Source organism: Cynara cardunculus (genome assembly GCF_001531365.2).
Source record: "Cynara cardunculus var. scolymus isolate 2C chromosome LG 2, CcrdV1, whole genome shotgun sequence".
NCBI lineage: Eukaryota > Viridiplantae > Streptophyta > Magnoliopsida > Asterales > Asteraceae > Cynara > Cynara cardunculus.
The window spans coordinates 65,970,358-65,985,452 of record NC_037529.1 but is presented as its reverse complement, the minus strand read 5'-3'; the positions used below and the strand labels follow the sequence as shown (position 1 = coordinate 65,985,452).

At 35.6% G+C, this 15,095-nt stretch overlaps 1 protein-coding gene across 1 annotated transcript; it reads left to right on the top strand.

Moving 5' to 3' along the window:
• Positions 1 to 762: 762 nt before the first annotated feature.
• Positions 763 to 13,463, top strand: LOC112505852 (indole-3-glycerol phosphate synthase, chloroplastic-like). The gene is made up of 10 exons (XM_025109890.1): positions 763 to 976; positions 1,873 to 2,004; positions 2,576 to 2,752; positions 8,947 to 9,021; positions 9,109 to 9,153; positions 9,224 to 9,388; positions 10,435 to 10,513; positions 10,847 to 10,929; positions 11,020 to 11,088; positions 12,965 to 13,463. Exons 1-10 carry the CDS (start codon positions 767 to 769, stop codon positions 13,046 to 13,048), a joined length of 1,119 nt encoding a protein of 372 aa, XP_024965658.1. The 5' UTR covers positions 763 to 766; the 3' UTR covers positions 13,049 to 13,463.
• The last annotated feature ends 1,632 nt before the right edge of the window (positions 13,464 to 15,095 follow it).

The window sequence follows — 15,095 nt, the reverse complement described above, 5'->3', positions numbered from 1 at the left end:
TGGATCTTTGGATGGAGATTTGATTAGAGGGGCATGAGGAAGGCGCATTAGCATGCTTGAAATGCGTTACAAACCATGGTCAGTCTGGGGATGGAGATTTGATTATAGTTTTCGTTCTCATTTGAATACGGAAAAAGTCGATGCAGCGATGCCATATGTAATTGACGGATTATTAAAATACATTTTATTTTAATGTGTTCAACATAGATTTTATTGAGTGTATCTAATGATTTCTCATGGAGTCATGGTCTAATAGCTTTAAGACATTCGTTCATGCATGGATATTCGTATCTGTTTTTGCATTACATTATTTATTTCAATTTTTTATATTTTGGCTGACTAGTGATTTTATGATCGGGTTTTGATGTGATAATTTATCTTGTTCGATGATACGAACAAAAAAGTTGAGGCTTGAGATTTTGTTGGTACTCTAATATGCTTTATGATGTCCCATAAAAATGTTCTCATTGATACTCCAGAGGAATTTCGTGACCACACATAGGATGGTACACATGTGTCGTTACATAGGGGCTAAGGTGGGCCCAGGTTCACCCTCATATAAAAAAAAACCAAATACTGTATATTACTCATGAGAATTATTGAAATAGAAGCCCTCCGTGTTTGACCCAATTCCCCAGCATTAGAGACAAATCCAATCATTCCTTGAATATAATTCATTTTTGTCTGCTACTAAGGACCCCTGAACCCTAATTTCTCTCTCTCTCTTTCTCATAATTTAATGCAAACATTGTTCTTGATCCTTATAATGTATGTATATACTCTCCCTCTGTCTCACTCTAGATTGAAACTGCAGAATGGCAAAATTAGGACTTCTTGCTATTCCAATCGGTCTGGATCTCTTAGGCGTTCCGTAAAGATCCCTAGTTCTACATCTAAATCATGGGAGTTGACTTTTATTATGTTGACAGTATCGGATGGTGGCAGAGCCAATTTTACTTGTATCTCAGCCCAACAGGTGAATCGTGTAAACTGTCTGGTCTACGTACATTTTGGAAAACTATGATCAGTTTGTCACATAATTTTTTTTATCCATCTGTATCATGCATAGCACATTCTTGAATCTGATTGTATTACTCTTCTGCTAAAAAGATGCCTTATGATAACTTTGTATTGTGCAAATCTGAAAATGATTTGAGGATTTTGTTGGAAACCTAACTTCAAAAGATCCTCTATTTTCTGGCAGATGAAGAGTGATTGAGGACTCGTAGCGTTAGGTTGAATAAGGCAATATAATATTATATATATGCACACACACATCAGGATCCACCTAATACGGGTGTTGTGACTGGCATATGGATTTTTTATAAATATTGGAAGGGGACTGATGTTGATTTATGAAGGCTAATAATGGATAATAGGCAAAGACAGGAGAGCCTTCTCTCTTCCCGTCTTATAAAGGATAGATGCATTGAAAAAACCCAGTATATATATAAATGAACTAATGTAGGAGATGGAGAGAAAAATCTCTATTGCAACCAGATCATTCCAAAATGTGTATTGCTCATCAATGAAGATGGAACAATATAACCCCTAATATTTACATATATAACCCTATAACCATGTAGAAAATATAAAAGTTACCAAGGTATATATATATATATATATGTATATATATATATCAAATAGAGTTGACCGGATCATGTTCTTGATGTAATATTTTTTTAGGGTATTTCGCTGATACTTTTTGATTGAAGTTGGTTTCATGTAAAGAACTGAATTTATTGATGTTGAAAATGACATCACTGTGAATCTGTGATTATCGACGTTGCCTTTTCTTCAAATAATTTGTTTCTTTATAATCTATAAATGTTGAGCTGATCATGAGACTTATAACTTTGACCAATTTTGTAGCCTGGGTTGAAGGATGAAGATGATACTCCTCGTAACAATCTAAAGAAAGCTCTCGACAGTGCTCCTCCTTCCAGAGACTTTAGAGGAGTTCTTAAGGAAATTGTACGGAACAAATATTTAGAGGTTGCCCAGGTCCGTTCTCCTTGATTCAACAGGAACAGTTGGGCCTACGGGTGTAAACAAGTCGAGCTGAATGGAGTAGCAGGTTATTCGAGCTCGGTTCGAAAAAATTAATATCAGAGAGCTCGATTAACTTTTTCAAAGTCGAGCTCGAATAGTTTTTCAACTGTGGAGCTTGAGCTTGATGCTAGTTTATGAGCTTGAACTCGAGACTAATTAACTCGTTTATTTGCCTCAAGCTCGATGATTTTTATATTTTGATTATATAATTTGCATACATATAAATGTGTTTGGGTCGAAAAAGTGTATGCTCAAATAGCTTGGCTCGGCTCGAATCGACTCAACTCGTAAAGCTTAATCAAGCTTTCGAATGGGTCGAGTCGAACACTGGTGTTATTGAGCTCGACTCATTAAGCGAGCTTTGTTTTGCATTCAAGATTGACTCGAGCTCGAGAATAAGCTTGGGCTTGAGTAGCTCGTAAACTCGACTTGTTTACATCCCTAGTTGGGCCAAAGGCCATTGGTCATTCTCCTTGATTCCATTGTTGTAAGTTCTCCCCTGCTAATAAGGACCTTTTTGCAGATGAAGGAGAACAATTCGATATTTTCACTAAAGAAAGCTCTCGACAATGCTCCTCCTTCCAGAGACTTTAGAGGAGCTCTTAAGGTCTCATATATACGAACAGGATCACCTGGTTTAATTGCTGAAGTGAAAAAGGCTTCACCTAGTAGAGGAGTTTTAAGGGAAGATTTTCATGCTGTAAGTTGCCTCTTCAGTTTAATTCTTTAAGATCTTCATAAATCAATACATGATATGATGGTGGTATATATTTTGACCCATAAAATCATATAGTATAGTATATTTTCAGGCATATTGATTTATCGGTTTTGTTGCTAATTGAAACATACGTGTGTACATTATACACAGACGATAGATTGCCACGCACTTTGATTTACACAAGAACTACTAGCACAGCTTCAAAATTACCTTAACTGAGTTCAAAATTCTTGCTTGAACTTGCTGGATTACTGCTTCAACCTGCATATTAGTAGCTGAATCCAACTTGAATTTGCCTCTTCTTGAAATTCACACAGATTTCTCACTTTTTTTTCACTTTCTCTCGCTCTCTGCTTGTCTCTCCGTACTCTTTGCACAGTAGAAGCAAGAATGTGAGTTCCAGGCTCTCATTTGTCTTCATAGGCATCAATAGAGCTAGTTCCTAGTCCAACTCTTTTTAATTTTTCTATTGTGATTAAATCATGGGCCATAATTTAAAATCTTCATCCAAAATCAAATCAAATGAATTACTTTAATGTGGCCGAAAATATTATTAATTTATTACACCCTATACAATCCCCGATATGTACCCAAAAATGAAATATGGGCAGGTGTTAAAATTAAAATACACACACAGACACCCTTGATTTGATTTCTTAAAGAAGAGAAATGCCTTGAAGACACATGCATACTCATGATTGAGTCTCACTGTCTCGGGGATTCATTTGACAGGAGGAAAAAATCAAACCATTTGGTTTGAATGTTTTTTCTAAGACTGTAGATCCACGGGAAAAGAGAATATATTAGAAAAAGACTCTAGCAAACTGTGGAAACCAACCAGAAATAGATTTACTAGAAAGAAAACAGTTAAGTCACTCTTTAAGAGAAGTATTGAAACAGGTTTGCAGAATCAATATTAAAAGAAACCACAATCCCAGAACTTAATAAGTAAATGAATCACAAGAAGAAATAACTAACTTGAGAGAGAATAAATGATTTAGAAAAAATCCAATTAGTGACTTGGTTAGCAGAAACCATGCAATCAGTTAATGTATATGTATATATGTATATATGTGTATGTATATATGTTCATATGTATGTTGACAAACAGTTGAGTTCTTAAAGAAAAACACATTGAAGACACATGTGCATGTGAAGTCTCATGCACATCCATGTGAAGAAGATAAATTCAAAAGGGAACACATGCAAAACCATGTGAAGTCATAAACAAATACTCAATGTTTAGATGAAGAGTCAGAAGGTAAAGGAGCTCGTGGAAATCGTATAGCAAACTCGATTATCGTTAAGCAGTATTACAAAGGAATGGTTTGAATTAAAAAATTGTCCTTCAAGCTTGATATTATGTGATTTTAGTTTATTTGGTTATAAATGATATTTTGGTTTAATGTTAGTTTAATACTATATTATAAAGGGAAAATGACAAAACTAACCACTTTATACAACCCTTTTACACAAAATAACCAGTTTTTAGGGGTTTTACAAAACTAACCACACGGATCTCCCCCGGATCGCCCTCGGGGGCCATCCGTACTAGTGGGGGGCCGATCCGGCCTTTTTCTTAGAAAAAAAATTTAAATTTCTTTTCTTCCACTTGGGGAGAGCCACGTCATCACATCTCCCCCGGGGGGCGATCCAGGCTTTAAGTATTTTTTTTTAATTTTTTTCTTTTTTTTGTAATACCAATTTCACTATAAATACCAACCTCCTAATTCATAATTTTTCACACATTCCCTTTCATTTCTCTTCTCATATATTCTACTCTCACAACCTTTAACCCATTAAACACAATCAACCATCACAAAACTTGAAATCACGTCAAAGTGATGATGTTTGTGTGTATCTTCGAAGTTGCGGTTAAAGCCCGTACGCATATATACGTTAAAATTACGTACGTAAAACGTACGTGAATATACGTAAATATGCATATGTGTTAAAACCCGTACGCATATATACATTATAATACGGAGTTTCAATTTTTGTACCGTTTATATCGGTTTTTTTTACGTAATGCATCTCTCTCTCTATATATATATATATATGTTATCGCAATTTATATCGTTTTTTTTTTACGTTATGCATCTCTCTCTATATATATATATGTTAGTGTAATTTATATCGTTTTTTTTTACGTTATGCATCTCTATATATATATATATACGTTACCGCAATTTATATCGTTTTTTTTTACATTATGCATCTCTCTCTTTTTTTCTCTCTCTCTCTCTCTCTCTATATATATATATATATATATATATATATATATATATATATATATACGTTAACACAATTTATATTGCTTTTTTTTACATTATGCATCTCTCTCTCTCTCTCTCTCTATATATATATATATATACACGTTACCGCAATTTATATCGCTTTTTTTACGTAAATGTAAGTGGGTATATATATACGTATATATATACCTACTTACATTTACGTACATATATATACGTACATACATACGTGAAGATATGTAAATATGCGTACGGGTTTTAACCCGTACACATATACGTATAAAATACGTACGTAAAACGTACGTGAAGATACGTAAATGTGCATATGGGTTAAAACCCGTACGCATATATACGTTAAAATACGTATGTAAAACGTACGTGAATATACGTAAATATGATATATACGTATAAAATACGAAGTTCAATTTTTGCACCGTTTATAAAATACGAAGTTCAATTTTTGTACCGTTTATATCACTTCGAAGATACATACAAACATCATCACTTTGACGTGATTTCATGTTTTGTGATGGTTTATTGTGTTTAATGGGTTAAGGGTTGTGAGAGTAGAATATATGAGAAGAGAAATGAAAGGGAAGGCGTGAACTACAAATGGTTATTTTGGGGAAGAGGGTTGTATAAAGTGGTTAGTTTTGTCATTTTTCCTATTATAAATTAGTGTAAACTACAAATTTGGTCCCTGTGGTCTGTCAAAAATAACACTTTTCGTCCCTGCAGTTTTGAAATTACAAGATGGCATGGTGGTTTACAAAAACATCTAGATTTGGTCCCTTCCTCTAGCAACTGTAAAAAATAACCGTTGAATGAGGGGCATTTATGTTCTTTTATCGATCTTTGTCGTTTACCAAATCAAAAACTACAGGGACCAAAATCGTTTTTCATTTCGTAAAAGACAAAAAAAATTGTTAAAAAGTACGAAAATGCTCCTCATTTAATGGAACCTTTGAACGGCCGTTAGAGGGAGGGACCAAAGCCAGACGTTTTTGCAAACCACGATGGCCATCTTGTAATTTTGAAATTGCAAAGGGACAAAAAGTGTTATTTTTGACAAACCATAGGACCCAATTTGCAGTTTATGCATTTCGTCCCCATGGTTTTGGATTTGTCATGGTATAAGTTTTTGCTTGGTATTGGTCCCTACCATTAACTTCGTTAATTTTTTTCCTGGTGTCAATATGAGGGGGCCTTGTGGTTATTTTACAAGTAAATTTAAAAAATTCTAAGCTATATTTTAGTTAAAAAACATCACCTACGACGACCACCAACACAAAGTACATGTACATTTTCAGGAAAGAAAAGCTACGGACATAGAGAACATCAAAACCCTAGATCTGAACTATAATCAAAATGAAATGCATTTCAAAAGTTTGTATACATCAATGAACACATACAAAATGATCATATATGATATCAATATAGTATTTTGGCTCATTGAGTAATAGGTGATAACATGTGTGTTGTGTTTGTATAATATGCTATACCGAATTTGTCCTTATCAGTCATGCACTCATGCCATGAAAATGCCACGGCTTTGCCGTGGCTCCTAAGGCTTGAAGCTTGACCTCATAGCCTCGCCACGCCACTCCTTACGATATTTAGATTCTTGGTTTTTTCATATATATGCTATATTCTTCTTTTGTATATATTATATTTGAATAGACACTTTTAAATAACTTTATACACTATATTCTTGTTTGCGTGTTTTTTCAAATATGAATGTGCACAATATTTTTTTTGTATGCATATTCATATACGAATAAACACCGTCAAATAACTTTATACATTATATTCATGGTTCATGGTTGTGTTTTTATTCATACATGTATATACATTATATTCTTTCTTCTGTGTACCTGTATACAAATAAACACCAAATAACTTTATATTCTATATCCATGTCCGTGTGTTCATTCGACATGAATATACACTATATTCTTTTCTCTGTGTATATTCATATGAAATGTTGAAATCTAATTATGGGGCAGAAAGAATATATTTATAAAACAATACCTTGATCCACTTGGATGCACAGAGTACCAATCTTATTAGATAATTACAAAAGGAAAGTAAGACGATGCCAATTTACTTGGATAGTTATCAAATGCATAGAGCTGCCAATTTACTTCGGAAGTCGATGATGAACACTCTTTTATTAGCTTTCTTTCACTTGCAACTTGTCATGAATTTTGCTTTTTGAACTGTAGCCAAAAGTGCATCCCCATAACATTTGCTGCTAGACCTCATATTCCGGTTAAATTATGATATAAAATTTCCAAATATCTATTTCACTGGATTGCCATTAGTTTCCTAGTCCCCCGCATCATGTGGCCTCCAATGCATCCCCCTTTGTCTATCCTGCTCTTGCAACAAGATATTTTACTCCTGTTTCTGTGGTTAATATATCTGGTTGATAATTACGAGAAAGAAATTCCTCTCCTACTAACTGTTAAGGATTTTTAGATTTCAAAGGCATGGAGAAGATGGTTTGATTTAGTTAGCTAGATAAATATTGTGGAATGTTCCTTTGTGCAAACATCTTGGTCAAACTAGAGAAACATCCTCCCTAGCTGTAGCAGTTCTTATAGTATGGATTTCATGTTATTCTGGACACTTGGGACTCCACACCATCCTCATCCGCAAGCAGGTTTCATAAAAAGGAAGTTTTTGCAAGTGTCTTTGATATACTTATCTTTTGATTTGGTATCCTTAAAAATCCTATATAAAGGATGCCTTGGTTGTCATTTGTAGGAGTGTTAAGAGGTAAGCAAGTAAGGTTGCAAGGATAAGCATTCTCCTGGAACTACAAGCTTTTGGTGCTTTAGTTTTTGTTGTATTTCCTTTTCCTTTAATTAATGAAGTTTTAAGTATTCAAGTTTCTTTTTCCTTGCAATTTTTCTTAGAAGATTTTTATATTTAATTCTCTATAACTTTAATTATGCTTTTTACATTCTTGCATTTTAATATTTGTCATCTTTAACCTTCTAGTATTTTTGTTTCTCAAAAGTCTTTACTTTATGTTCTCGTAGTTATTTCCATCTAGTCTTTAATTTCTCATAATTTTATTTAATCACCATAAGTATTTATTTTTAGAGCTTTGATTTCTTTATTTCTTTAAGTTAAAATTTCAAGGACCACGAGCAATGATAGGCTAAAAACCTTGGCTTGGGTGTGGGGTGAACTTGAGACTAAACTGATTTTGGTGGTGGAAATTCTTAATTCATAACAAATCTTTCCTACCATTCATTCAAGGTTATATTGATAAAAATCACATATTTCGGCAAGTTGATCATTGTAAAAAATGTTATGTGATGGACTTAGAGATAAGCCATCTTGAATACGTCAACTTAAATGATATGGAGGCATGCTCAAGAGAGTTACTTAGAACCGAGGAAACATGTTTTGATTACCTATAGCTTATACAAGGGCTAGAGTTAGTTCATGAACGCGTGCCCTTCTCAATCTCGAGAGACTGTCTTAGAAAAACAAATGGTTAGATAACATGAGTTATTCGTGGCAATGCTGAAAATCATTGTCTAATGTTGCAGCATTTTGTTGAATTGATATGTTTAAAAGGCTTAACAAATCCCTACATTCTTGCCCCTTTTTGAACATTTGTTCGCATTAGTAGTTGTAATCACCGGTCACAAAAATTTCTTCGACTTCATCATCTGAAATTGTCTTTTTGTTTGATTTAAGAAAGTTCGGATTTTCCCGTCTTTGTGGATCAATAATTAGTATTTTACCATTTTATTACTTGTTTAAGACTACAATGGATCGATAAGTGTATATCTGCATGAGTGTTCATTTAGTCTGAAAGATTTATTCCATATAAATCTCGCAGCAACAGTTCTTCACACTTTTATCTTTCTGTTTGTTATTTTAAGATTGTTCTCATGATAGGTTGAAATTGCAAAAGCTTATGAGAGCGGTGGAGCAGCATGCCTCAGTGTTTTAACCGATGAAGAATATTTTCAGGTGATATTGAGCATATCATGCTTGGTATTTTACTAATATTCATGGAAAATTTATGTTCATGTTATAATTTTTTGTTTATAACCAAAGGGAAGCTTTGAGAATCTAGAGGATATACGGAATTCTGGAGTCAAGGTACAATGTTTCTTGATCCTTTGCCACATCTTGTGAACTATAGGAGCCTTTGACACTAGTTAAAATGCAGTGCCCTCTTTTGTGCAAAGATTTCATTGTGGATGTAGTGCAACTCTACTATGCTCGAATAAAGGGCGCCGATGCTGTTCTGTTGATTGCAGCTATTTTACCGGATATTGACATCAAACGTATGCTGAAGATTTGCAAAAAGATTGGATTGGCGGCACTCGTTGAGGTTTCATGTCTTTACGAGTTAGACTTTACCTTTCACTTTCGTATGATTCTCGTTTCAATCTACCTCACCTGATTTGGTAGATTGAAGCTTAGTTGAGTGCTATGTTTTCGTGCAAAGGATAATTCCTTTACCAGTGTTTATGGCCTTAGGGATCCCAGTAATCTTTAAATATTTGCTTGGATGGACAAATCATTTGATCCTCCGCTTGGTTTAGGTCAAATCCTAACAACCCAGTTTGAAAAAAGAACCGTTTAAAAACAATGATCCAATGGTTCAAACTGATCAACCCTGTTTTAAAGGTTCACCCATTAACCAATAAAGTTTGAATATTTATACAGCTCTTGTACCTTATCTTCGAAAGTCTTTTATTTCATAGTTTACTCGGTGGTTTATCTAACAACCGACTTTTGTAAGTGAATTGTGTTTCTTGATTCTTTGTATTTAATATATCATCATTTGAATGAATCTCCTTACATTTTTTACTGTTTAATTTGAAAAAAAAATCGTGCCACCTCTTTGTAGGAATTTTCCAAATATTTATATGTTCGAGTGTTCAACAAATTATTTAGGTCATTATCATGTAATATATATATGTATGTATGTATGTATGTATGTATATTAATTTTGAGGTCATGTGTCAATAACAGTCTGATCATTGTTGACTTGTCCAGCCATCCACTCTTAAACCATTGGATCTGAGTTTTAAAATATTGGATCTGAGTGTACTTGGTTGTTTTATTAGAAACTCAACTTCTGTAAATGATTTTTTTTTTCTTGGCTCTTTGCTTTTCATATTTTATAAATGATTTCCTTATGTTTTTCTAATGATAAATTTGAAATTGGTTTCATTGTAGATTTTTTTTTAAATCTTTGTATTGTTCCAGTATTAAATAATTATTTATGTAAAATATATATTTTTTAATTTCAGTCAGACCATAGTTGAATAGTGGCATGTTCTGCCGTTGGCTTTCCAGCTCTACGACCAGTCTGGAAATATCAATGAAGCAACTGACCTTTTTCATGGGGAATCTCTGCTTTTATTCTAGGTACACGATGAGAATGAAATGGACCGCATGCTAGGAATTGATGGAATTGAACTTCTTGGCATCAACAATCGTGACCTTGGTATCCCATGAGCTTTGTGGCTTTGTATTGATGATTGTTCCTTATTATTCATCTTGCTGGTTTTGTTAATGCATCTGTTGCCATAATAATAGTCGAGGATCTTCTTGGGAAAAGCCTAGCTGTCTTGTGGGACAGAGGTAAGGTCTGCTACATCCCCCCAGGCCCCACGGGGCAGTGGGACCCTACTTTCAGGTGGGATATACCGGGTCGGTTTGGTTTGGTTTGGTTTGGTTTGGTTTGGTTTGGTTCATCTGTTACCATAATATTCTATAACCTGATCATGGAACTTCATGAATAGATGTAGTTTTGAACAATTTCATGGCATACCTGCAGAAACATTTGAAGTGGATATCAGTATCACAAAGAAGTTGCTTGAAGGTGAGCGAGGAGAGAAGATCCAGCAGAAAGGCATAATCGTAAGTGCAACTCAAGAAGCTGTGCCGAGATCGAGGGTAGGGATCCTTTTCTGGTTGAATGTCTTCTGACGATTCCATTTCATGTGTCAGGTGGTTGGGGAGTCTGGATTGTTCACTCCTGATGACATTGCCTATGTTCAAGAAGCTGGCGTGAAAGCTGTAAGTGGCTCGGTTCTGTCTATTTTCTACGATGCAAAAGCAAAGTTCTAAATGACGTCAGCATGGCAGTGGGGTCAAGAGCCGCATGCCTTAGGAACCATGGCAAGGCCACATTTTTCAAGGTGTCATTTATGGTGGTAAATCTATATATTGTATATAGAGTTAATTACGGATTTGGTCCCTGTGGTTTGGTGGCTTTATGAATTCGTCCGTTGAACTTCATTTATCACGGGAGTGGTCACGTCGTTTGCACATTTGTAATGGTTTGGTCCTTCACCCTAACGTCCATCCACAATCTTTGTTAACTACAGGGGTAATTCTGTATTTTGTCATTTTCCTCCATTATAACAGTTTCTTTTCTTGTTTAGTTGAATACTCATCTTCTTCAAACAACCAAACATCAACAAAGAAACCCAAATCCATTCTGAAAGTCAACCCTAGATTTTGATGAACATTTATGCAGTAAATTTATTTTGGTTCGAACGACAACTCCAAATCAGAAACCTACCTACTGCACCTTCAACATCTGGAAGGAAGTCAAAGACCTTCCAGCCTAGTGGTAAAGGCTTGGGCATGGCTTAGTCATGAACCCAAGTTCGAGCCCTGGGAGGGGAGTGTTGGCGACATTTAAGTGGGGCCATGTTTAGCCTCCAAAATTGCCGGGGATTAGTTGGGCTTTGGCCCGGACACCCTTACAAAAAAAAAAGATCTGGAAGGAAACTGCATCGTTCATCTTGATCATTCAAGATCTGGATCGTCCTTGGTGGTGGTGACTCAGCATCTGCATCAATCTTGCATCTCGTTCTTGTGATTTGACAAACAATTCTTTATGAATCTTGATGAGAGTTAACACGAATCCGAATGGGGGAGGATTATCTCAGTGGTTCCATTCCGAAAGAGACATTCAGTTTGTGTAAACTCTTGCAGATTCAGCTTCAAGATATCTCCTTACCTGCGAATTCAAGATAATCTCCTTGTCAAAGAAACTTCTAAGAAGTTTTTGATTTAAGGTTGATTTATGTTTAGTTTTAGGTTTTCATTTAGGGTTTTTTATTTGGTTGTAGGGCTTCATTTAAGGTTTTTGATTTTGATATTAGGGTTTTTAATTTTGATGTTACGGTTTTGTATTCAAGAAAGAATTTAAAATGAAGGAAAATAGCAAAATCCATAATTGCCCATATGGTTAACGGAGATTGTGTATGGACATTAGGGTGAGGGACCAAATTGTTACAAATGTGCAAACGATGAGTCCGATTCCGTGATAAATAAAATTCAGGGACCAATCTTTGAAAAGACCACCAAACCACAGGGACCAAATCCGTAATTAACTCGTGTATAATATACACACAGATTTCTACTATTCCTCAATGAGAATAATGTTGAACACTTTAAGTTCTATAAGAAGAATATATTGATATTTATATAAAGAGCTTAGAAAAAAGGTGGTATTAAGAGAACATAACAACCAATGATTCCACCTACCTCTAATACAAGTAAATTGTGTAATGGAAAGTAAGGGCAGTTTATTTAAATGCTTACCCAGTAAGTGCTTAATGTTAGGAATCAACACTATAATTTATTTTATTGGGTAAGATTGTAGTATGTCAAAACGTATCATATACAACAATTTACCTGGTAAGCGCTTACCCAGGTAAGAGTCGTCACCCTCACTTACCGGGCAAGACTCTCCATCCTTATCATCGCCCTTACTCGGTAAGATTCTTATCCCTTGCCATGTTCATCGGGTGAGGAAAATTACTCGGTAAGTACTTACCAGGCAAGTGTTTAGTAAACGGCCCTAAAACACTATAAAGTAAAAAAGACTATATACATGCATGTACTTAAATACTGGGGTTATGTTGCTTCACTTATGCAGATATTGGTCGGGGAGTCGATTGTGAAGCCGAAAGATCCGATACAAGGAATTAGAAAGCTTTTTGGAAAAGATATATCAGCTTAAGGTAATCGGGAGAAATTGGAGATGCAGCAGGACTTTTGATCAAACTTCTAAGAACCTGTTATCCGTAAAATAAAGTACAACTGGATCTTGTTTTGTATTACTACTTAAAACATCAAGGCTGGTTGGTTTGCTTCGGTTCTAACACCAACCATAAACTAAGTTCAACGACCAGGTGACCGATGGGGCGTGGCGACAATGAAGATTGATAACTTGTGTTCTCTCTCCAAGAGGTCTGAGGTGGCTACTGGTGTTATTCTGTAAGTGGTTTGTGTTGGTCAACTGGGGTGGCCATCGGCGTGGTTTGGATTTGCTGTTGGCTTCCCGTTGTGTTCATCGACTTTGGCTTATTCAAGGATATTTGGTATTTCAGGCATGGCCTGGATTTGTTTGGAAATTACAGTTGCAAATTTGATTATCAGTATTGCAAATGAATGGTTGGAATATTAATGTTTTCTCTAAGATTGGAGATCCATGGGAAAAGAGCACTATATTAAAAAAAATCCTTAGTGAAAGCGAGTCTTCATAGGGTAATTGTCACTGCTTATGGACCCGAACCTGGGTGATCTATCCACTTGGGTGAAACTAAATGGAGGTCCGAACCGACTGATGTTGAAGAATCAGTGGATGAGTTGTGGTTAGGGGTGAAATGTCACTCGAACCCAGAGCTAGCTGGTTCTCCCCGAAATGTGTTAGAGGCGTAGCAGTTGACTGAACATCTATAGTGCGGGCCGCGAGAGCGGCACCAAATTGAGGCAAACTCTGAATACTAGATATGACCTCAAAATAACAGGGATCAAGGTCGGCCATTGAGACGATGGGGGATAAGCTTCATCGTCGAGAGGGAAACAACGTGGTGGCTTAGGGGCTGTTTACCCAAATGCTTACCCAGTAAGTGCTTACCTATAGGAGTCAACAATATAATTTACCTTGATGCGTAAGATTTTAGTACATCAAAACGTATCGAATACAACAATTTACTGGGTAAGCACTTACCTGGGTAAGAGTCGTCATCTTCACTTGCCAGGTAAGACTCTACATCTTTCTCATCGCTCTTACCCGGTAAGATTTTTGGCCCTGTCATGTTCATCCGATGAGGAAATTTATCCGGTAAACACTTGCCCAAACAAGCGTTTAGTAAATGGTCCCTTGGTTGGTAGAAATTATGCACTAGATAATATATATATATATAAAAGTATGTATGCATATATGTATTTGTGTATTAACAAACAATTGAGTTCTTAAAGAGGAAAACTTTGAAGACACATGGATGTAAAGTCTTATTTATGCACATCCATGTGAAGAAGAAAAAGTCAAAAAGGAAATGAAACACATGCAAACCGACCAGCGCCACTCAAGCTAGGCACTGATGCTAGCGGACACCGAAGCCCTCGCGCATACCGTTTAGAGTTCAGGGAGCTACCCTGAACCCCACGAGGGCATCGTCCCTTGACCCCTTACAAGATATCCAGCAATCATGCATTCAAGTTAGCTTATATAAGTGTGCACTTTCCACCTCCTATCTTGTATTATAGCTTAACTGAAACCCTAAGTTGTTATAGCGGTGAAAATATAAAATTGTATTCAGGATCAATATTTGAAATAGCAGTTATAGCTTAAACCCCCTTCAGTCGCTTGTAAATCTTTGTTACTCCAAATGGTCTAATGACACAAAAATCATCAAGTTATATATAGATATATATACACACACACAATCATACGTGTTTATGGTTGAATATTTACTTGTAATTGTTAAGCATCCATTGTTGAAGGTTCTTGACACTTGTAGGTTATTAAGATTGTTCTGATGATCGGTTGAAGTTCCAAAAGCTTATGAGAAAGGTGGAGCAGCATGCCTCATTGTTCCAAGTTCCAACCGATGCAGAATGTTTTCTAAGCACGTAGCCTTCGACCTCTAAGGAGGTCAGAGGTTCAAACCTCACTATAGGTGAGGAGGGTGTGTGAGTTTATTTGTTGTATTTACCGTTATAAATATTATATGCTTCCAAAAAAAACTTGATGCATATTAAAATCAAGTGAAGAACATGAA

Bases quoted from the DNA above. Each gene is read 5' to 3' on its own strand.
- LOC112505852 (XM_025109890.1), top strand. From the start codon at position 767: ATGTATGTATATACTCTCCCTCTGTCTCACTCTAGATTGAAACTGCAG. The intron at 2,753-8,946 runs GTAAGTTGCCTC...TTCTCATGATAG, and splicing joins TAAGGGAAGATTTTCATGCT to GTTGAAATTGCAAAAGCTTA. The intron at 9,389-10,434 runs GTTTCATGTCTT...CTTTTATTCTAG, and splicing joins GATTGGCGGCACTCGTTGAG to GTACACGATGAGAATGAAAT.